Below are 24,736 nucleotides of genomic sequence, written 5' to 3'. Positions count from 1 at the left end.
AAGTTATAAAATTGGAGCATTTCACTACCACCACAAAAATTTACCTAGATGTATGTATTCACTGACACAGATTCTGTCACTCTGCTGGCTCTTGATATGCAACTCTATCTAGTCCCCCTCTCTGATCCTCCCAGCTGATACTCTATAAAATACAACCATTGCATGAGTTGGATTAAAATGCCAATTTCATTGTTGCCCATTCTGTTGGATATAATTGAATAAATTTTCCCTCCCTGAAAAGCTTTTAGATTTGTACCTGCAGTGCTGTTTAAGAGATTAGCAGTGAGGCTGTACTCAGTTACTAACAGGATTGTACTTTCTAAGACATGCACCTGATTTCCAGACTGAGTTATTCTTCCACAACTGATAAGAAGCTTGTTTTAATCATTCTTAGTGCCTGCTCAAGTTGCATGATATTTTACAGGTGTCTCCTACATTATAACTATCTTTAAGCTACTTTAGTCAAGAGCCCTGAGAGAAATAAAATTAACTTTGCCAAAATCGCATAGTGATTGTGTTACTTATATTTATATCCCTAATTAATTGTTAATTGGAATGCATGTTAACCATGCCATTAATTTTGTCTGGATCGACATCACACTCACAAGCTTTTGATTACCTGAATTATCTCATTTACTTCTAAAAATCTTCTCACAGTTCTACAGGTCCTCTGAAACTTGCCATTGTTTTCCAACAAACTGAAAAAATTATATATGTGTCCCCCAGCCAGCTCTGCTGAAATAACTAGGTACAAATTACATAGAAATGCAAATATCAAATTGCAAACCTTAGTATCAACTCATTAATGTCATCCTGAATTATTCTTGATATGGAAATATTTAATAGGCTCAGCTATACCAAACATCTTTGTCATCCCAGATACACAACAGGAGTGCTTATTGATCTCTTTTTAATTAGCTGTTAAGAAGGCCAAGATTTCCCTTATTAATGCATCACTACCAGCATTCCTGCAGCTTTGGTTTACTCAGGAAAATATCAAATTCCTTTTATTCCTATCAATACTGGCAATAGCTTGTTCTTTGTAGCTGTTTTTCATGATTAAATGCCTACATTCTCAACCTCTGGCTTGTATTCATTATTATTCTTTTTTTAAAAAACAGTTCCAACTTTAAGTCTGCTTAGTTTTCTAATTAATATGATATTCCCTCTGGAAAAGGAGGGAGGCATTTTTCAGTATTCATGAGAAATACTCTTACTTAACATTCCTAGTTTATTGCACTTTTATTTTCTTTTTACAGTGTTAAAGCTTCAAATTGTTTTCCTCTGGAGGAATTGGCTTATTTTAAAGCTAGAGTACAGTGGTTTGGGTGTTAATCATGCTTGCACCAAACAGTGTAAACTGGTGTGATTTCCTGTACAGAAGTGTAGATATATTATACATAAAATATATAGTTATACACAGATAATGGTAGTAATATTTAGTAAATAGTGATATTTATATATAGATTTTACTTAATAATCAGATCTTTTTGAGGTATAAATTGTGTTGTCTTATTTTTCTGTATTATCTACTGTGTATAATTTGGTCCCTGAGTAAAGACAACCCTATGAATGGGTTTGTCTGTATTCGAGGTAGAATTGATTTAAACTGGTTTCCTTAATAAGCCTTTGATATGTACTGCTGGGTTTTTGTTTCTGTTTATTGTATGTAGAAATTTAGATTGGGTAGGGTTTATTTGGTTGGTAGAGTCACAGGTGTTAATTAATTAGGTGGTTTTTGTTAGATGTTATTTCTAATTTTTGAAATGTTTTTTACTTAATGTTTTTAAGGTGATTAATAGTCTAATATACTTCTTTATTTTGTTTGTAGTTGGTGTGTGATAGGGGATACAGAATACTTATTTAATGTCATGTTCCCTAGCCCAGGTATTGGTAAGGTTGTTTTTGAAATGAGTTCTGTTGTTTGATTTACTCTTTTTAGGGGTACTGTGTTTCTAAAGGACTTGTGTTTCAAGGCCTACAATGGTGTTTCTGCCCAGTTTTGAACTGAAACCACCACAAGAAGTTACACCGATTTTTAGATTTGTGATCCATATGCTAAGATAGCTCTTGGTGAATCTGCATGTGCCACACACAGCCTTTTATGTTAGCGAGGAATCTTTTGCCTCCCAACACTTCGTAGGTAGCACAGTGTTTCCCCTCTGGTGCCCACATCTGTTACTCAGAATTCAAGTGCTCATGGTGTGTTAATTTTCACCCCCTCCCCCTTTTGTTATGTGCAGGTGCAATTGTTTGGAGGTTTTCATTTGATTCAGTAGGTTGGAGGAGACACCAACTAGTAAACCATGTAGTATTTATAGAATACAGCATATTCATATACAGCTTATTTTATAGGCACTTGGCAAAATGTGTCTCTTGAGGTGTCAGGAGCAGTGTAATTTTTACAGAAATTGCCATTCCCTTTCTTTTTTCCCCAGGCTGCTCCATTGTAAACACCTGAGAACACTTTTAGCAGTGCAGGAGTTGGATTTCCTGCACCAGGTTGCTGCAGCACCCCCTGGGCCATCCTGTCTGTGGCCCCAGTGCACACAGGGTTCATGCACAAAGGCAGAATTGACCTCTGCTGTTGTGCCCTGATGCCAGTGTGAGTCCAGGATGCTGGAAGCCTCTGAGACCCAGAGTTAGTTGGATTTATCAGTGATGGAGATGACAGTCCTCTTAGTGGTGACACCGGGGACAGTCCCTGCTGCAGCTGCGGTTGCTGAATCAAGGTGAAGAGAGGAGGAGTTGGGCTCACCCTCTCTGGGAAGGGAGGGCTGCCAGTCACATCACACTGCATCACTTCTCAATCCCGGTCCTAGGAAAACAATAAATAATAATCCCATGAAAGGCTCTGATGCTAATGAAAAGACATTTTTTGAAGTGTTTCCAACCATCTCAGTTGCTGACCCACTTTCTGAGCGACTGCACCCTCTAATGGGGTAAAACAGATTGACTTTCAAAGCAGTCAGCTTATTTTTCTATTGTTTATTCCTTTCTGGCCCTTACACATATAATACAACAGCCTGTTCTTGTGACAGTAAAACAAACAGAGCTGCTGGATGTAGATTACAGGGGACATATGAATATTCAGTAAAAACTTCATATGATTCATCTCTACTCTGGGTTAATGAAAAGTATGTAAACAGCTGTATAGCTCCATGGTGAAATGAGAAAGGAATTTTAATCATAGAAAGGAGAATTTATTTCCCTTTAAAAAAGTGAAAAAAAAATTCTAGAAAAAAATTTCTATTTTTTTCCCTACTATGTGAAGCCATGTCATTTTACCAAAGCTTTGTGGAGAAGTGAACATTTGAACAATGAAAGGAGATGAAACAGACATTTATTCATAATGTTGCATCTTGTCCAACAGATAATTCTCTAATGGACCAATGAAAGCCAATGATGACAAGTTGTGGTCAACAGTCCTTGAATGTGCTGATGGTTCTGCTTTCATTACTCTTGTCAGCAGGTAACTTTTATAATTTATCTTTTACCGATGTGGTGCCACAGCAAAAAAATAATTGCAATTTAATACAGGGTTTTTACAAAATAAACAAGACTAAATAATTGTTAATTGTCTGATAAATCAGGGCTGGAAGGGACCTTCAGGATCATCTAGGTTCAACATAAATGAAGCCTCTTTGTATTTAAGAACTGGAAACTGGAATTTGAAATGGAATTGAAAATTCACTGTAAGAACAAAGCAGACGGAAAAGTTGAAATAGTAGCTTTATTTCTTTGGATATGCTACTTTTTCAGCTCACCTAAAAGAAAAGAATAATTTCTATACCACCATACAACACATCCATTTTGCTAAGTAACCATCCACTGGAAGCAGAGCAAGTCAGGTTCCAGGTGTGTGTTTTTCTATGAGCACATCAGAGAATGTGAACTACCTGAAGGATTGAACTTGGAATCTGTGTCATTTTCCTGAATCTAAAGAATTGACTGGACCAGAGATGTTTCTCCTGATGCTTGGTAGTTCTGCTCTAGATGTTTGCAATTAGCACACAGAAAGGGTTTGTGTGGAAATGTGATGTTAGACTGAGAATTAGTGGAGTGCTCTGATTATTATCTGTATTTGTTCATCAGAAGTAATTTATGGCATTAGGGTTTTTTTGTAATCATGAGTGAATATTTAAAATAAAATTTTCAAACGTTGTCAGTCCAAATACATTTGACCTTACATGCTTTTAGTTCAATATCTTTTGTCCTCCACTCTTGAGGCAGTTTTTAATACAAAAAGATGTTTTTTTTCAATCACTGCTTCTTATTCTCTTGTAGTACATCACATCCCCAACCACCAGAGTTAAAATTTTACCAGGCACCATGTTTCCTAAACCATCCTTGTGCTCCAGTCAAAATTGTTACTACTGAGTCTGTGTCTTAAACATTCATAAAATATTAATACTCATATCCTCACCAGTCAGTTCAGGCATGTGTTTTGTTGACCACAGTCTCATTGCTTGTTTGCAGTGTTCAAGTTGATTCTTGCTAATGATAGTTTATTATTTAGCTCTGACACAGTCCTTGTGCTAACAATGTTACAATATTATCAATTAGAGCACTCCTCTGCTCATCTTAAATCATTGTTTTCCTTTAGAGCCCTTCCCCTGGAATCCCCATGTATGGAACTTCCTAAGTGTGGAACTGTCCTCCTCCTCTGATGGACTGGGATCAGGCACAGGGCCTGGAGCTGCTTCTTTGTCTTCCTCTAGCCTAAAGAAATTTCAAAAATCTACCTCCCTGGTGTAGCAATGAACTTGGTTATTGAGAAGTCTTCAATGAAGTGATCCAAGAGGGATCAAACATCACAAAACTGTTCCAGCTGCTCCAGGCTCTTCTGTCAATTTTTAAGTTTTTACACCTTTGCCACTCTTTATAGGGGACTTCTGCTAGGGCTGTCCTGAGATCCCACTCCTCCCACCCTTCTCCTCAAGCTGATACAAATTCCTGTGTTGGAGTTGAGTGGGACACTGTGGTTGCATTGTGCAATGCACTATGCAAATACCTGTATTCAGCCACTGGTGTATTCCCTCAAACCCTTTTTCCCTCAAACCCAGACTTTTTTTTCCCCTCTCATAGAAGTACTGCCTGTGAAGTGCAATGTTTTTATTTGAAACCAATTACACACAGCTTTTACTTCTTACATAATCTATCTATTATCCTTGATAACTATTGGCTTTGTAAATGTGTTTCTTGTAATTTTGTTGCTCCTTGGATTATTGGTGTTTTATTATCTCATGTCCTATATCAGCATGTAGAGTCCAGGCTTAATTTGAAAACATCACAAGTCTTTTGTGACAGCCAAACTGCTCCTGCCTTGTGGAATTTTGCCACTGTGATCTGTAGGAAGGGGTTCAGGTCATTGGTAACTCACAACACATTTTACAGGAGGAAATTTATTATTATTTTTCAGCCAGCCAGTGTAATTATTTTTTGTCCAAGACAGATCAGTTTCCATAAACAAAAACTACTGTCTTTATGCAGTGAATGATAGGGGGTGTGGGGGAGAAAGGATGCTACTCTCACTGGAATATAAACCTCATTTTTAACCTGAGCTGAAATGAAAATCTAATGGCAAGATTCCCTTTGAGTGCCCTAGATTTACAGACTTCCATCTGTAAGATATTGCTTCACTTCCAGGTCTTTGGTATACTAAGATTAACAATCTCAGTAATCAGTTTCTGGGTTAAGAATACTGAAACTTGAGGTATTGTGTTTCAGTGCCAGCAAGATCACAGTGACGTTTCAGGGGTGGTGAGCACTCACTCGTTTTACTGGGCGCACAAGGAATGCATAATAAAGGGAGGAGCACCATGCAGTCATGCTGGAAGGATGACTTTCTGACCACTAACTCTTAGATTGGCTTTGCAAATCTAAACCTTTTCATTTAAAGGATTAAAACACATTTATAAAATCAGTGCTGACAGCAAGACTTATATTAACAAGCAAAAATCATCAGATTATTTGCACGTTACAGCATTTTTTTCTTTGAAGTAGGAAATGAACATCCACACAGCAAGTTAACATGTGGTAAAATGCATACATATGAATATTTCTGTGGTTCCATATGGAAAGCTGATAACCACCAGCCATCCAAAGGCTCTTGGGGCTTTAAAAATTTAGTATCTAAATTAAAAATGTACATTAGGCAGATCTCTGGCTGTGACTAGATAGAGAAGTAATAGTTTGACATTTGCTGGCAGTGTATTTTTTAAGGTAAAGTAGGTAAGTCTTGTGGTGATGAAGCATGACAGACTATCCTCTTGAAATCAGTTGGAACAGAGAGAGAAGCATCTGTGGCAACTGTTTTCAAAAATAGCCTGAGAATTTGCACTCACAGCTCCAGACACAGCCTCACCTTTGCAACAGACAATTTAAGGCCTTTACATGTACAATGCCTTTATCTGAAGTATTTCGATAGAAATAAGGTCCTTTAGACCTGAGGATTTAAGTGAAGTTATTTTCAGAAAAATACCAAACAAACAAAAAAAAAAACTTGGAAGAAAATAAACCCTACTTTGTTTATTGTCTCTCTTTGTTTATTGTATCCACAGAGAAGAATAGACAGCAAGTGAAATTACACAAATTGTAATAAATTGAGGAAGTGTTTTCTGTGTGTGCAAGGTCTGGCTGGGTGGGGTCAAGGCTGTGTTTTAGGCTGGTGACCAAAGCAGTGCTGGTATCACAGAGCTGTGGCCGGTGACAGGCTGGCACTGCTGACCCAGACTGACCAAGGTGGTTTCTACTCCATGGGATGGATGCTCAGCAGTGAAATTAGAGTGGGAGTTAGCTGAAAAATTGCTCAGAGACTGGCTGGACATCAGTCTGCTGGTACTAAGTGATTGCTTTGTTTTTTGTTGTTGATGGTGTTGTGGGGTTTTTTCTTATTTGTTATACAGTGTTTATCTCAACCATGAATTTTCTCCTTGCTTCCTGATTCCCTGGCCCATCCCACTGGGAGGGGGAAGTGAGCAAGGCGCTGTGTGGTGTTCAGCTGCCCAGCAGGGGTAACCCCTCCACACTGACTGCCCAGCTCAGAATGGCATTCAGTCATCACATCATGCCTTTATTTAATCACCGACACATTTTACTATTTTAAGGATTTGCTTAGGACTGTTTCTTTGCAGACATCCCTCCTCCTAGGACCTGATGTTGTCTTATTTCTCTCTTCCTTCTACAATCAGGCTTTCCTCAGTTTTCATTCTCAGAGAAGTTTGGGGATTCTTGTCTTTTTAAAATGTGCAGAGGAGCCATGTAGGGATCAGGGGACACTTCCAGATGTGCAGTTAAACCAAACTCTTGGCGGTGACGAGCAGGCTTAACCCCTGAGTGGTAGGGACGAGACCAGAGGCCATGGGCAGAAACTGACCCAGAAGCCCCCTCCAAATGTCAAGAAATGCTTTTTCTCTGTGAGGGGGACTGAGCAATGCCACAAGTTGCTTGTGGAGGATGTGGAGTCTCTCTCCTTGGCGATACCCAAAAGCCATCTGGACATGGTGCTGGGTATCAGGTGGCCCTGTCTGAGCAGTGGATTTGCATGAGATGACCTCCAGAGGTCCTTTCCAGCTGCAAACATTGAGGTTTTTCACAACATAATCTATCCTGGCACACTTTTATTACTGCTATGTTAATTAAGGAGAGTTGTGCAGCAAAGTACTTGTTCAAATCAACTCGTTCCCATGCAATTACATGCTGTGTGGATTTTGTGACAGAATTTGAACATGCAGATTTGTTACAAGAGTTTCAGAGGGTATTGAAAACCTAAGTGTAAAGAAAGTTTCTTTAATGATGATAGCATCCTCACATTTGGAACACATATTTTTTTCGAGGTAGAGCAAGAACAGGTAGGTAATTAGTGTTCTCAGTATCTGTATTCCTTTAGAAATTACCTTCTTCCAGCACTTTCAGTTCCTGGCTGAATTAATCTACAAAAATGATTTCATCTTTCATGCAACTAATGATGCCAGGTATGTGTGTGCATACTACATAAATATTTGGAGTGGGCTTTCTTGACTCAGACTGCAGTACAAGATTACCTTGTCATCATCCTAGTACTCTGGTTTTTGGTCTAGGCTCCCCCTCTCTACACACAAATAAAGTGATCTCCACTGTCACAATCCCTAAAATTTGTCTTAAAAGTAATATATATTATAAAATTGACAAACAAAAGTATTAAGAATAGGCTATTTTTTTTAGGCAAAGTAGAAAAAAAATGAGGATCAGACAAGCAAGGTGCACAGATGCAGCTTCAGATCAAGAGGGGCTCTGTGCAGAGGGATAGTGCCATTCAGCTAAATCCATGCAAGTCATTGTGTATAACCTCTTGTACTGGTAAACTGGCAGAAAACTCATGCACCAAATTACAGGAGTTAATTCAGTCAGTCCAAAGTGAATGTATCATTTATTAATTGCTGTAATGTTATTAACTGCAGCTGCCCACATCATTGCTGAGCCTCAGTTCTCCAAAGAACAAACATTTCACTGATGAGAGGATTCAGACTCAACTTCCACATTTCACATTCCTTAGAGCTTAAGTCCTTTGGGGTGTCTGTGTACATGTACTCTTAAATGATCTTGCGAGGCCTACCATAACACAAACTGTGAATGTGGAAACAAACATTGACTCCTAAAAGTGTGGCATTCACATTCTCTGAAAAAATTCCTTTGCCCAGGATTTTTCTCCTGGGAAGATGAGACACCTCTGAGAAAAGGAAAACAATTCTTATCTCATTTGCTTCTCCTGTGTTGTGCTCATGTGGAATGTGTTTGGGGATTGTTTACCCACAGGTGATTGTTTCATTGTATTCTGGTGAGAGTTGTTTTGACACATTGGCTAATCAGGGCCCAGCTGTGTCGAGACTCTGGAAAGAGTCACGAGTTTTCATTACTATCTTTTTAGCATTGGGTAAGTATCCATTCTGTATTCTTTAGTATAGTATAGTATTCTTTAATATAATATAGTATCATAAAGTAGTAAATTAGCCTTCTGAGAACATAGAGTCAGATTTATCATCCCTGCCTTTGTTGGGGCGTTCCCTGCAAATGCAATATAAAAGTCTTTCAGGAAGCCGCATATGTTTGCTTATGACCATTTTGGAAGGGATTTCTACCCTGTCCCTCTGCACAACTGAAAACCTCAGAAACTCAGGAAAACCAAGATGAGAAAAAGGTATCAGTGGACAGCTGCTTTTTTACCCCAGTAAAAGTGATGGTGAAATCAGTGTGACACAGGACTGCAAAAAAGAAAAATATTCTCAGAGCTGTAATAAACACTTTACATGAGAACTTGTTAAAGAAGAAATGTAAGAATGCCCAGGAACACCTGGTTTTTATTAGTTCTGTCTATTTGCAAATTCAAAGTTGCTCAGATTTATTATACTGTTTGTAATGACTGCTTCTGATAGACTGTTCCTTATCAAAGACTGACCTTTAGAGAAGAAGAAGAGAAAACAGGAACAGTAAACCAAGTGCCATCAAACTTTCATTGCAGTTTCTACACAGACGTTTTGTTTTTATGAAGTCGTCCCAGGAGAATCAAGCATGAACATTGTTGTGGGTTATGGATATCACTATAACTAGAACAATAGTATGAAAAAATTTCCCTAAATACTTTTGTGCCTCTTAACATGGAGGGCATTGCTCCCTTCCCTTAAAACAAACAATGATAATCAAACATAGAAGCAACAAAACTCAAAATACAACAGAAGTCTGAACATTGTTACCTTTAAGTACTAAATGTTAAAAGTTCTGTACTACTGATGCTTTTCAGAAATCAAGCAACAGTTGTTTAGCCTTGAAAAATGAGAGTTGATATGATGCAGATAACAGAAGTGACTGACAAAGCCAATGTTGTTTTTGTTTTCCAGTGTTGTCCGCACATTTTCGGGTCTGCGAGCCATACACGGACTACAAAGGTCGCTACCACTTTGGTTTTCACTGCCCCCGTCTTTCTGACAATAAATCTTACATCTTTTGCTGTCACCATAACAACACAGTGTTTAAATATTGCTGCAATGAGACAGAATTTCAAACTGTTATGCAGATGAACTTAACAGGGAATGCAGATGGATATATGCATAAGTAAGTAAATGAGTTCTAAAGTACTCCTCACCAAACTGTTCCTGGTCTAATAACAGAGTCTGAGGTGCACTTAATGATGGAAGCAATTAGAATAATTGCATATACAGAAAACCATTACTAAAACATTTTTTGTTGTTGCAGAACTCCTGAAAGAAGGAATATTTCAGCTTTGCTTTTTTCGGGCTATAAACATTGCAAGGAGAGTAAAAGTTCCATATAAATGTGACAAATAAAAAGTTACATATAAAAGTTAGAAAAGTCTTTGTCCTGACCCTAATTTGATCCAAACTATGTTTAAATGTGCATCGGTAAAAATAAACCCCAAAGCTGTTCATAGGTGAGAGTGGAAGTGAGCTGACATTTTCCATATCAACCCAAATGCCCTTTTTGGAATCCCTGATGTTTTTGAATCTTAATTTCTTGTAACAAATCACTAGCCTTGGGGAACAGAATGTATTTGCTTTTATTCCAGCATTGTGTGGTCTCCTTGCCTGTTACCTGGGATACTTCCATGTTCTGCTGAGGGCTGTCCCCCAGAATGAATGTCACTAAGTTTTTTATTTATAAAGAAATAGGAAGTAGCAAATAGATCTTTGTTACTGAATATCTATTTACAGGAGCAAAATCTTCCCTTGTGATCAGTTTGCTATTTAGTATTGACATTCTGGCCACACTGATTGGCTGTGGTTTCCCTTGGTGTAATCCCCAAGATCGAATTCTGATCAATCTGCTTTCTCTGCCATTTTATTCTGGTATTCAGCCTCTGCAGGACAAGGAAGGAGCAGATTAAAGACAGGTGGAATCCCAGTGTATGGATTGTTGTTCACAAGAGGATTTTGGTGTTTTCTGTGGTGCCAGTCAATTGGTCTGTTGTATTCACCCCAATGAGAGCAGGTGCAGGGCTGTTAGGAGATGATGGTGCTGGAATACGGATGCTGGCTTGTCTCATTCATTGTGTGCAGCTGTGCTCAGCTTGAGGAGTCAGCAAAGCATTGCCTTCCTTAACACCCACTCCTCACACAGAGCTGCCCAGAGAAATTTCAGTCTTGCACAGGCATAAAGTTGCATTCTCTAAATTTACCGGTTGTTAATGTGTCAATCAACTGCAAAGACAGACAAAAATAGACTCTACCCATATAAGATATCTTCAAATCAATGTGGATCTATACTGTTGTGTTACTTTATGTGCAGTTACATCCTTCAGGTGAAATTTTCTTGCCTTGGCTTTGTAGTGCATCTGGGATCATGAGAACAGATCACACAGAACGCTGGGAAGACACTGTAGTACCAAGCCTGTTAAAGACCATCCACGTTCTCCACCTTTTGTGCAGCCCAGACAATGCAGCAGCTTTTGCCTGGAGCTCTCCAAATCTGGCAACATAAATAGTTCCAGGCCACCAGGTGGAGTTTATAGCCCCAGTGCTCCTACACATGCTAAAAAACCAGCACACACACATGTGTGTGCTCTACACGTGCTAAAAAACCAGGGTGTGCTGCCCCTCTCTGTACTGGCGTGGCCCTGCTCCCTCAGCAGCCCTGGATATCAGAGAGGTCCTCACTAGGCTCTCTGAACAGAAGGGCTCTGCAGGCAGTCACAGACAGAGCTAGAATCTGCTGCACACTTAGAGTAGTAAAATGAGCCTCAAGAATGGGCTCTCGAGGCTGTTGCGCCCATGCTTTTTCAGGTCTTTGTCCTGCACACAGCAACTTAATTTCTTGCTGTGTTGTTCTGTAAACCCTGCATCAGCACTGCTGACCACCCTGTCTCACAAAGGTCAGGATGTTACCATCAAAGGCAGTTCTGACAAGCACTAAGCCAATGCTTCAGGCTTTTCCCAGTGTCTCAGCAGCTCCTCTGTGTATTCATGACCAGAGCTTACTCAGGGAAGGCTCTTCTGCCCTTCCTTTCACCAGCAAACTGGAATGTAGAGGGCCACCAGCCTTTCCAAGGCAGAGGAACAGGTCCAGGCTGATTGCAAAAGATGCCCTGGGACACAGAGCATTTCTCTGCCTCCAGCGTTGTTTGCCTGCTCACATCTGCACATGTGCACACACTCCCGGAAAAATAAATCCAGGGGTCTTCACATCACAGGGCTGTTGTGTATGCAAGCAGTTTAGAAAAAAAATTAGTTTGGTATTCTGTGAACTACAGCATTTATTTTGATAAAAATATTTAGAGCAAAAGTATTATATTAGTTTTCATGTAGAACTATTTTTTAAAAGTCAACATGTTCAATTGTGGTGCAGAAAGAGGTACCCGTGTAATTTTTGTTGGTAAGATTTGTGGTTGAGAACCACCTGCAGACTATTTACCTTCCAGTCCAGGACTTCCTAGGAGTATCAGCTGTGTGAGAACTTTTGCAAAGGTATGTGATGTCCTACTGGATACAGTAAAAAGGCCTCTGGAGCTGTAGTGTAGATAAGTGCAGGAATGGAACTGGTGTTGCCTTGTTCCTCAAACATCATTTCTGATAAATCTCTCAGGAGCAGCAAAATGAAGAAATGCTGCTTCCTATGTAAAATTCCATGCATGGAGTAAGACAGACAGGAGAGATCTCCTCACCCTGAGCTCAGTGATTTTGGTAGAAAACTCCCTGGTATTTTTAGAAGGAGCAGAAAGAAGAAAACCATATGTGCCTACATTAAAAACATTGCAAATAGCTTCTTAAGTAATACTCTGACTTTATCTGTCAATAATTTGGATTCTAAAGCTTACAGGCTTCAGTTTACAGTGACAAAGTCAGCTCTTTGTTTAGATCTAATTTCACACACCACTGAAAAAAAATCTAATGAAACCTATTGTACTGTGGCAAGGGAGAATAATTTAAGATATGGGAAAAGCAATGAACTTTAAAAAAATGGATTATAGTTTTCAGGGAAGAGTGATTCAACAATATTGCTTGGTTTATTTCAATATTATTATTTGGTTTATTTTTCCCCTTAGCCATTCTTGTGATCACCAAAACAAATTTCTTGTTTTATAATACAGTTGAGGGAAAAAGTTAATGAAGTGACTTGAGACTTCTTTGATATGACACAGCTCAAAAGGCACATTTGTCTTCACTAGTCCCACAATGCAACTATAGTCACATTTATTTACATTTTTCCATTACTATAACACGATATTTATATGTTTTTTTATAAAAGGAAAATATGGGAGTATTGATCATTGCAATCATTCAAATTAATCACTCTATAATATTTTTGAATATGAATAACTCATTTAGTATTAAATATAAAAATTATGTCTAACAGACAGGAAAAGCTCTTTGATCCAAACTATTTTCCCTTAAAACCATCTAAGAAATTGTTTAGCTATTCTTAAAAATAGTATTCAGTTGAACCTAGTTTGTCTAGTTTTCATAGTCAGGTTTTTTGTTGTGCATATTTTGGTAGATTTTCAGTAGTACCACTATGATAGGGGTGCTTAATCTGCTACTGCAGCAATGGTCTGGCAGGCTGTAGTGTATCCATGGTTTTGCTTATCTCTGAGTTTGGTTTGTCAGCATGGAATGGCTTTTGCACACCTCATTCCAACACTGGCACCCAAAGCAGTGTGAGAACAGAACAGCACCATCTTTCTCCAGGTACTGAGTGTCCCCTGCAGAAATGGTGTTTGCTTAAATAGCACTCAGAGAATCATCTTTACAAGAAAGAAAAAAAAAAATCATCAATTTCACTACCAGCTGTTGCAAAAATATGTAATTTGGCAAGGAAGACCTCTCATGTACGGCAGGAACAGATTCCTCAGCAAAACCCAGGATTGGACAAAGGCCTGGAGATAATTGTAAAGAAAAATGGGGGGGAAATCTCATTTAAAGTGTAGATGCAAAAACTGCACTGGCTTCCTCAGCACCAGAGCTGTAACCTTGCATTTCTTAGGGGCAGCCCTTATTTTTACTAATCCAAGGAACTGCCCCTTTTAAGTGGAACAGGAGGTAACTATTTCCATGACCATCTGCCCACATTTAAACTCTGCAGCTATAGAATTCAGCCTGCGATTGTTCAGATTTGCTGGCTTTTTCAAACCTGAATTCCCAAATCAGTTATTTTTTGTTCCTGTTTTGCACATAAAACTCAAGAAAATCTACTAAAAAATATAGGCTAGGTATAACGAGCTTGTTATCTGTCTCAAAAAGTGAATGAATGAGATGGATGCAACTTGATACACCCTGTAATGGAACAAATCTATAATTTCAATCTCAGCACATTTGGAATCTGTTCACACTTCAGTTTTAGTAAAAATGAAAAGAAAGACCAGGAAAACCAGATTGCAAGAATAAACTGGCAATTAAATCATTCAGGTCAGTGAAATGAGAGCAAGTCCTAGAAGTTTTTGGATTCTGAGTTCTCTTCTGTGTTTCTGGCCTTACTGTTAATCCATGTAAATAAGATTGTTTATTTTCTAATGAGGACATCTTGATTTGCAGGTCAGTTTTAATTTTTATTAGTAGCCATCAGAAAAACTGCCATTTTCTTCCACCTTAATAGTTGGAGAAACAGAAGGTATCAATGTATGGAATATCCTTCTGCATACTAAACATACTACTTACTATTTTTACTTGTGATTTTTCACAAGGCTCTTTTGATAGTGCTGTTGTCCCATTGTCTGTTAATTAATGTAAAGCAGCAGCCTTTCTTTTTTTGTACTTGCAAGAAACAGATGTTTTTTAGGAGGAGCAGATGAATAGCTTACATAGTGGCATGATTATTAAAGTACTGCTTTAAATTGAAACACTCAAAATAGCTGTAATTTTCACTAGTCAAAATTTTGGTAGATTAAATTATATACCCAAAATACAAAAAAAAATTCTTTTGAGTTAACTAGAAGGAATATTTTTGCTTCTCACATTGTTGCCAAAACAAATATACTTTTTTAAGTGTGGGTCAAATACAGCTGACCTGTATGCAAAATGAGTCCTATTGGAAGTAATGATGAACAAGAATGGGATTTATCCAAGTGCATTTCTTCCTGATTTTTCCAGCTTTTGCTTGCATTTTATTATTGTTAACAGAAAATAGAAGAATTTACCCCCAGTAGGACTAAATCTACTGGAAGTCAAGAACAGCACTGCTGAGAAGCCTGGATTAACCAGGTCCTGTTTTACTTTTAAGGGCCTGAACTGCAGATTTTAGTGCATTACTAAGATGTACCCTCTGTTGTGTGAAGTTAGGCTTGCATGTGTAAGTTTAGCAGAGGTAAAGACTCTGGAGTTAAGGGTTTTCAGAACATTAAACTTTGCCTACTTCTAATCCTTCTGGAAATGTTCTGATTTCTTTCTATTTTTAAAATTTTAATTCTAGGCTTGTAGTCCTAAAGTTATACGGGAAGTGAGCCATTAACAGCTTGGACCTTTCTCCTGTTACTTTAGTTATTTAAAATGAAACTTCATTTAATCTAAGGGCATTATAGCTGTGTAGTGGAAAAATCATCCCCGAAAGGAAGAATCACTCTCTTGAAATGCTGACAGACAGAAAATTCTGATTTCTTGTTTCAAATATCATGATTTTTTTAAAGTATAAAATGGAAGAGTCATACAATAGTTTAAATAGAAATGAAAGTTCAAACAGAGGCTTGAAATATTTTGATCCAGAAAGGCTGGAGGACATATTTTTAAAATACCAAATACCCTTCTGCTTTGCATGTTTTCTCATCCTTTTTTTCTTCTTGAAGCTCTTCCATTTTGATCAATGTCCTAAAAAAATATGATTTGCTCCAAGTTTTTCTGACTGGCTGTGAAAGGAGAGCACAGTTGAGTGTGTGTTCAGCTTTGAGTTCAGCCCGATGCAGATGTGGGTTACCCACCTATGACTTGGATATAATTTTTCTGAGACTGCCTTCCTAATGACATTTTTTACTAACATCCCTTCGGCTTCCTCTCGGTTTTATAGTCTCCAGTACATGTACTTCCACATTAGCTCATGGGTCTAGATCAGCCTTTCTTTTGCTTTCTACTTAACAATCTCATTTTTAACATTTCTTTCTATCTCAGTTCTGATCTCATTCTCCCCACTCACACAGTTTCCAATCCAAACTGCATTTACACCTGACAGTCATTTTTGTTTTAATAATACTTCATCTCCAGCAGGGCATTAGCACTTCTTCCCCTTCTTGATCGCCACATTTTTGACCCGTTACAATTTTTCCTCCTGTTTTTCCCCCCTTTCTTTTAATAAAGTTAGTCATCTGTCACAGATTTACAGCTCTCTGCACCATATAATTGCCATGGCCTTTATCTATATATGCACATTATAAATACACCAACATATACATCTCAATGTTGTACACATTTTCCTTCCTGTGAAGTGCATTGTCTAACATAATTTTGTCAATGTTCTTCCTTCCTAAAATTTATTGCCAGCCATATTAAGAGGTCTCTTTAGCAGCCACTCTGGAAAGCCTATGGACAGATGAGGACAAAAATTTTTTTAAGACAGGTGGATTTGGTTTCTAAAAACCATGCTTATAGCAGTATTCATATTGAAAAAAATAGCTTAATTTTAAAGACACATGCTTTGGAACAATATTTTGTTTCAGACATCAATAAATAATTAATGAAATGAACAACCTTGATGAACTAATGCAGTCACCACTACTGAGAGATAGTTGTTGTCCCTTTTCTTCCTTTCACAGCAACTACAGCGCACTGTTGGGAGTGTGGATCTATGGCTTTTTTGTGGTGATCTTACTGATACTGGACCTTTTATATTACTCTTCAATGAACTATGATATTTGCAAATTTTACCTGGCCCGCTGGGGAATCAATGGAAAGTGGATGACACCGGGCCAGAGTCGATGGATTAACCCTGCTCAGGACCCAAGACAGACGCAGCCTCAGCCAGAGACACAGCCTCAAACTCAGCCCCAGCCTCGAACATCACAGACAGTACACACTTTAAAAGGAGATGCTTTAAGCCCACCCCTGGTGTCTTTTCAGAGTACATCTGCCTGGTAAGTAAGCAAAGCCATACTGAGATATATTCTTTTGCTGTTTTGAAGTGTGAACAGTCCCCTGTGTTTGGAAGCACCTGTGAATTCAGGCTGAACAGCACCACTTCTAGCACATAATTATTTACATCATGACCTGTCTTATTGAATTACTGCTTAGGAGTAATGTCTTACTCTGAAATATATTAAGTCATCTTTTAATCCTTTTCTTGGAGAAACAGGTGCTGCCATGTTTCTGTGCTGAACAGTTTTACTACTATGTCATGCAAACAAACTACAAATCTGCATCAACTATAAAAGTAGTTCTGGTCCCAAAGACTAATTGCTATGTGTATCTGTTGCTCTGGTTTTAAGAGACTTTATTTATAGTGATGTTGGGATAGCTTCCACATGAGATGTCACAAATCCTCTCTATTTGTGGCATGAGACACAGAAACAACATTAAAACCAGGTTAGTTTTTTATATGCACAGCCAAAAAAGCTTTGCTTGATCTCATTTGACAGAGTGACACAAGTAGGCTATTGTAAGGTGAAATGCTATGAAACCAAGACAAAACCTCCAACAAAACCCCTCAGACCAAAAGGAAGGCATATCTAAGGAAGCAAGCAGAACTTGCAGTATAAATATAAAAAATTAAACACAGCCACAGGACAAAATGACGTTGAATTATTTTGGACTCGTTTTGCAAGGAAGATGAAAGCAAAGGGAGAGAGCTGAGTAAAACATTTCTCTGAAAAAGGTGTCAAGAAAGGCAGGGACTTTTCTTTTTACCAAGAAAGCATTAGTACTTGGAAGGATGCAGAGTGAGTACCGCGTCACCACTGTGTTTTAGAAGAGTTCCAGAAGGCTGAGTGTTGAGTTTTGGCAAAATTAAGTGATCTAAGAATGTGCAGGGTGAAAAAGATGACAGCAGTTCCTGCAGCTGTGGAGCACATGAAGCCTCAGCACTGATGTCAGTCTGAAACCTTTGGGTATCGCTGGGTTGCAGATGGGATGGTAACAGTAATGGTCCTTTGATTTCATCATTTGTCCTTTAAGTGTAAATAGAGAGCAAATAGAGCTAAAGATTTGTTACAATAGGGAAAGAAGTGAGGGTTAATTCAGTGATAGAGGAGGTTGCTTGGCACTGGAGCCAGTCCTGGATGTATCCAGTGCAGATCAGGCTGAAGGGCCATTCCAGCAGCGCTTGCTCAAACAGAAGAGGCTGAGGCTGCTACTTAATAGAGAGGATTCCTTGTGCTTTGTTGGGAGCGTTCTCCTTTTCACTTCCTCTTTCCTTTTTCCTTGCTCTAATTCTTCCAGGTTTTTTGCACATTGATTTTTTCAGTCTCCAGTTAAAATTGCCTTGTAATTTAAGAACACTTTTGTAGTACAGTAATGGTATCCTGGCTTAATATGTGTGTGTACATGTACAAAAATGAATTAATCTGCTAGTTTATGTACTATTAGTTTGCTCTAACATTATAAATTAAACTATTCAATATTCTTGAAGGCTTGATTCCTGGTCACTTCTCATGACTGACTCCTGTTCTGTTTCTTTGCTTTTCCCAAAGCGTTAAGCAGGCCGTGTATGTTAAGATCAGGTGAGCACATCCCATATGCTCCTTGTCCTGTGTTGGCAGGAGATGAGCACTGATAAGCCCCTCCAGTAACACTCCTTCCCCAGTGAGCTGTTTGTGCTCCCCTCAGCTTCCACAAAATTGTTCTTTCCCCTAGTTCTTTCCTTGCTCAGTGGAAGAAATAAGTAGATGCTTCCTTATCAAAACCCTATTTATCCCCTGTATTTTAGCATACTAGTTTCTATATTTTCATTCTTGTAACCTGCAGCTTTTGGAACTTAGAGCCTCTGAACCAAGAGCACAGATGATTCAGTGTGAGTTGGATACCGAAAAAATAGCAATAGGCACTGGTGATCACAGGCAAGATGTTTAGCATGCAAAAGAGGATTTTGAGTAAACAGCTCCCTCAGAAAATGACAGATTTGTGTACTATAGCAATTGCTAAAACAGTGGGGAGTGGGTTGCCTGGCTATTTATTTCTCTTTTAGATAATCTGCAGGTTATATAGATGAAAATATGATAATTTTGACCTACAGAAATTAGGCTTAGTTTCAGAGTCTGATTTTCTGCTGCAGTCTATATTTGATGAATGACCTCAGTATTGTCTTCTCAAAATGTAACCATACTATCTGTGAAGAAGTGAACACTTGCTGGATTTGTAATTTCCATCCCCATTTTTAAAATCACTGAGTCTATTAAAAGACCTGTTTTACATTTTCTACCTGAATTTCCATTATTCGAGATTATGACACCTGCTTTGGTAACACACCAGGTTTCCAGTCTAAAAAAATCAACTTTTCAGTTTATGTTGCCATTTTAATGTGTCCTAAACTTATCCCAGCTTTTCTGTCTGCAGGGAAAACAAGTGTTTTTCTTTAGCACTTCACAAACACCCTGTGTGTGTGTGTATATATATATGTGTGTGTGTGTGTGATATCCTACCGTAAGAATGGTTCCTGTGTACAGATGAGCATTTTAAAAATGCAGAATAGATCAGAATAGATCTTTGAATCCTGACAGGTATTGATATACCCCCAGGCATAAAAAACTTAAATACAGTTTAAAACATTTTGCAAACAAGTTTTCAAGTTTTTGTGATGACAGATGTTGTTCAAGTTGTTAACTTCCTGTACTACATTCATCTGAGCACAGCTACAAATATGCCCATTCTAGAAGACACTACATGATGACATGCAAATCCCAGTACTGCAGAGAACTGACAGTGTAAAGGAACTGTCCCAAGAAGGATGTCAGGATTAACCTATAGCTTGTAAAGTAGTTTTTGGATCTTCCTGGATCAAAAAAATTATGTAATTGGTTTTTATTTCAGCATTTCTTTCCTTGCCCTAGTTTAAGTGCTATGAATTTGCAATGAATTGGGTATGTCAGAGGGAAAAATCAAGCAAGTTATAATATAGAGTGGGTAGAACCATCCCTATGATGTTTAAACATTTGTCACAGTGGATCACTTCATTGTTTACTTGAGACAAAGAGAACCATGTATAGCCATAATATTATTATAAGTGAAGAGGTCTGGAATCCATTAGGCAAGCTTCTGGCTGCTCTTGCAGTGTCGTGCCAGGATAGGAAGGAAAATCATTAATCTCAAGAGCATCTAACCCCATTCGGACTAAATGGATGAAGCATCCTGTAGTGTGTGGATTTTGCAGCCCAACTAATGCTGATTTCTTCTTTAGTATGAAAACCACCTGAGGGCTGCCCAAGGCCTGTGTGGGCAGAAGGTCAGGGTGGATGCACCTTGTGCAGCCCCAGCCCGGCACAGCCCGCAGGGACTGAGCTCACACAGCTCACACAGCCGAGCCTTCTCTTGTGGGGATCCTGCAGAGCATCAGCCGCGCCCTCCACGCTCCCTGGCCCGAGGCAGAACCTGCAGTCTGCTTACCTGAGCAAGCTTTTACACCTGGAAATGGAACTGCAACAAGCAGCAGGCAAAATATTCCTACTGCTCATCAAAGTAAAAGCCAAGGAGGTGATAAAATGGAATATTGCCAGTTGGGGAATCGAAATCCTGACTGCTGAAACAACTTGTTCTCACAACTGTGGGAATATTGTTAATTAATAATAATTAAAACAGACTAAAGAGGAAGATCACATTAAGAAGCGTGGGCCAGGGCAGCCTGGCAGAATTCATCCAGGTCCTCTGTGGCTGTGTTTTGTTCTGGATGTGAGAGGAAGACCTGATCCCTCAGCCTTGCACTGCTGATGTTAAACTCCTCCTCACCTCCATCAAGGATGCAAATCACAGGGAATAAATACTGTCCTGAAGTCCAACATGTGCTTCTGTGTTCTTTGCCTTTCTGCACAGCAGCAGGCAGAGGCACTGCCTGTGATCACACGTGTGCTCCGTGACTCTCAGTTTCAGAAACCTGCTGCTTGGCTAGAATCAGGAAAGAAGCAGCCCAGCAGGGTTAGCCCCTGTATTTCCTTCACACAGCTGGAATGGATTAGGCAAAGGCAAGTCTCTTTTACTTTCCCTTATTAAATGTTGGAATCTGTTTTTGCTGTGAATTCCTCTGGGGCACTTTGTCTTTCGGACAACAAATAGAATAGTTTCTAGCCCGCTGCTATTCACCTGCTACCTGACACCTCTTCAGATGACTACCAAAGCACCAGAGAGAATAAAGCCTGTAAAATACTGGCAGAGTTTGGGAGCCAGCAGGTAACTGAGCATGTCCTCAGCAACTATACAAAACCGCATGGATATTTTGTTGGTGGCTAAGAAGATCTTGTGAAAGAATTTGCTTTGATAGCAGATTTTGAAACAGGATGTAGGCTATCACTGCAGTGCTTCCTTCAGTGATTGTAGGAGCTGCAATCTTGCCTGTGTGATGAGACATTGGTGCTGCAGTGGGTCACTGTGTACACAGTCCACCAAAATCATGAGCCATTGTGGTGACAGAGGAGCTAGTGCAGAGGCTGCTCTTGATATAATTATTTACAGTGACAAGGGAAAAAAGCTGCCTCCTTCGATTTTAGGTAAATAAGATCTCAGCTTCACATTTGCAGAATTACTTCACTGAACAGCAATAGGATGATGCTGTTTTAAAGATGCAGAATTTTGCATCATAGGACCAAGCATAGTTTTTTATTTAGAGCCCCTACCTAGACTTTTATTTTAGACTAAATTTGGCAAGTCAGAGCATGAGTAATTTGGGTTTTTTAAAAAGATGAAAAAAAAATTTAAAACTTATATTGTGCTTTTTTGAAAGAACTCTCTGGGAATTGACATCACCTAGAAAATCTGTTTGGTTACAAAGATTAGGTAAGTGTTTAAGGCTACATCTACCATTATCTGTGGGCCTCCAATGCCTTAGGAATATATTGGGTTAGAATAACAGATAATGCTGAATGTATTTTCTTCTAAATATTCTTACCTTGCTTGCTGAGAACTGCATAACTGCTAAAATAGAAATTAGCTCTACCCCAGCCCAAACCAGCACATCAGGGCAGGAAGCCAGCAGCACAAAGACACAGTGGGCTTGGAACCAAATACCTCAAAATATGCAGTGCTCCAAGTCTTATTTGCTTGCCTCGATACAAGATGCAAAAAATTGGGAGATTTTGGTTTTATCATTTCCATTTAAATAATTCAAATTCCTGAGTGCCTGCTTCCTTTCTTCCTTGTGTTCAGAAACTGACTGTTAGCATGTGAAGTTAAGCCAATGTGCAAGGTTTTTGTCCAGTTCAATCTAAGTCTTTGTGTACCTAGATATGCTCAAACTACTTCCTTTGTTGATACATGCGTAGCACACATTGTTCATTTCATTCCATATTCTCCTTTTCCTCTGGCTCTGTAAATTATAGACCCCATACTGATTTCTCTACATTCTTAACTTCAAATTCATGGCGTGTGGGCTTACTGATATTCCCTATTACAGTTATTTCTCAGCCTTTTCATTGAGCTGGGACTGTTGCATTTATCAGCTTCAAGAAAATCTTTCTTTTAAAGGGACTGTACAGTTGAAGCAGTTTAGCTTAAATATGATAATGAAGTGTGAGAAAGTAGTAATTAGTAACTCACTCAAAAGTGAGTGGTTAAAAGGTTATCTGAGTACTATTGCTGAATGAACTCTTCATACGGAGAAATGACATCTGGTAAAATTATTGGAAACCAGAGCTGAAAATCTTCCATATTTAAATTTCATCATCTATTTCTCATCTACTTCTGGATAGAATTTTTTGCATGAGATCATTACCTCATCCCCATGATACAGATATGGAATGACACTACTGAAGTAGCAGATAGCAGCATAAAATTTATGTGAAATCAGAACACTCCAATTAAGCCCACAGTTTTAGTGCATAATGTCACAACACTGTAGCATCACACAGGAAGGAGTTTGACATCCCAAACTGCATCAACCAATTCCATCTCCTCTGTCACAATAGGAACCAGTAAACTAAACTTTAAAAGACTTTATAAATATTTTGATAGTTACAGAAATCCTACCCCTGGCATCCTCTTAGGTGCTAGATGCTTAACAGTAATTGAGTAATGTTTTACACATTTTAAACATGCACAGAAAAATAAAATAACATCCTCACTTGGGTTCTGAAGTACAACAGAAAAACTTTAGCATCAGCCAAAGATCTTTCCAGGGATAGAAGGAATAAAAGGGGAGATGTTGAGAAGCTGGAGTTAATGATTTAAACAGACAATCCTTACTTTATGCAAAGTGGCAACAGGATTTCTAAGTAGGAGATTTAGTGTAATTCATTGTTCTGAACTAGAAGAAAACACATTTCAAAAATAACACAGAAAAAAAATACAGACAGGATATTGCCCATCTTCAGTAGTTTATGCTGCAGAAACGACTTAAAATCCCTCCAGAACAACTATCTATGTATACACTTGGTGCTTTTAACAGAAATGAGAAGGAAGAAACAAACAAGGTAAGAGTCTCTAAAGTAAGATGCCACTGCTTTCACCTTGGAAAAGGAACTCCCAAAGTATATTTTGAATGTCAAAAAACAAGTAACTCCCTAAACTCAAGGAGTACTGAAGATCCTGTGTTGACCTATTTATTATTTTCAGAGTTATCATTAAGCAAAAAGCTATATATAATAAATAATCCTTCTATGGGGTAGCAGAAGATCTTTCAAGTAAGCTAACATTTCTGTGTGAAATTATGGTGTATTATGGGATATCAGACATTAATGGAATAATCAGAAACTTATATGATAATGCTGAAGGCGGGACTGTAAATGGTAACAATGTCAGACAATTATTTTCAGTGAGAGCTGAGGTCAGGAATCTACCATATCATTACTTTTATTGTCCTTGTCCCCTGATGAGGTTATAATGAAAACAACCACAGTAGTCATTTCATCAGAGAAGTGCTAAAACTTGTCTGTATGACCTTGTTTTTATAATTATGTTTCACTGAACAGTTCAAAAAAAGAACTTAAAAGAACCAGAAGTTAGACAGAGATTTTCATTATTAGCAAGGTATCAGACATATCTTGGCTGTTTAGGTCCCAAAAGCAAAATAGATCAAGAAGCACTGAAATCTGTGTCATTATACTCTTCACCGAGACATGAGAGAACACTGATGTCAATCAGCAAACAATTTTCAGGCACTTGAAAGCTTTTTGGAAAGTTACGTGATCAACACTGTCATAAATAAATATGCACAGACACCTACAATTCACTGCAGGAAAAAAACATACCTCTAAGGAGAGTTTGAAATCCACATAGAAAGTTTCTTGGAAATTTGCAATGCTGAGGAGATAAAACCAACTTAAGACATGAAATGGCGGGAATATGACATGTCACTGGAAAGCAATTAGAAATGCTGCTAATGTTAGTCCCACCTCAGGTGACAATATGATCCCAAAAGAGAACAAGTGAGACCACATTGCTTCAAAGAACTTGGAGATGAGTTTAATCAGCACAACACTATGTAGCCTGCACAGAGCAGCAGCAGAAGAGTAATTGGTTGGAGCTTGGCACCCATCATAGTGTACAGGAATGCAAAAAAGGTGTGTAAAAGGTGGTTATGTGTGGAAATAAGCTACCTCACTTCACTTCCCAATAGGGTTATCTGTTTCCTGGTGTTTCTGTATAGTGGGAGCCTTTACTTAGGCTCCAAGAATCTTGGAGGTGGAATGACTTGG

At 38.6% G+C, this 24,736-nt stretch overlaps 1 protein-coding gene across 5 annotated transcripts in view; it reads left to right on the top strand.

The window, feature by feature from the left end:
* Window positions 1-24,736, top strand: part of SHISAL1 (shisa like 1) — a 70,878-nt gene that overhangs the window by 32,149 nt on the left and 13,993 nt on the right. For 4 of the 5 annotated variants that reach the window (XM_074539248.1, XM_074539246.1, XM_074539247.1 and 1 more), the window contains exons 2-5: window positions 3,374-3,472; window positions 9,876-10,089; window positions 16,724-17,041; window positions 20,296-21,073. In XM_074539248.1, coding sequence (XP_074395349.1) covers window positions 3,403-3,472; window positions 9,876-10,089; window positions 16,724-17,041; window positions 20,296-20,311 — 618 coding nt within the window. In that variant the 5' untranslated portion in view covers window positions 3,374-3,402 and the 3' untranslated portion in view covers window positions 20,312-21,073. The remainder of the gene's footprint in view (window positions 1-3,373; window positions 3,473-9,875; window positions 10,090-16,723; window positions 17,042-20,295; window positions 21,074-24,736) is intronic. The other variant, XM_005496397.4, reaches the window with a different exon arrangement.

Source organism: Zonotrichia albicollis, chromosome 4 (assembly GCF_047830755.1).
Source record: "Zonotrichia albicollis isolate bZonAlb1 chromosome 4, bZonAlb1.hap1, whole genome shotgun sequence".
NCBI classification, from domain to species: domain Eukaryota; kingdom Metazoa; phylum Chordata; class Aves; order Passeriformes; family Passerellidae; genus Zonotrichia; species Zonotrichia albicollis.
The sequence above is the reverse complement of the archived record's forward strand: the minus strand, read 5'-3'. Positions and strand labels throughout refer to the sequence as shown.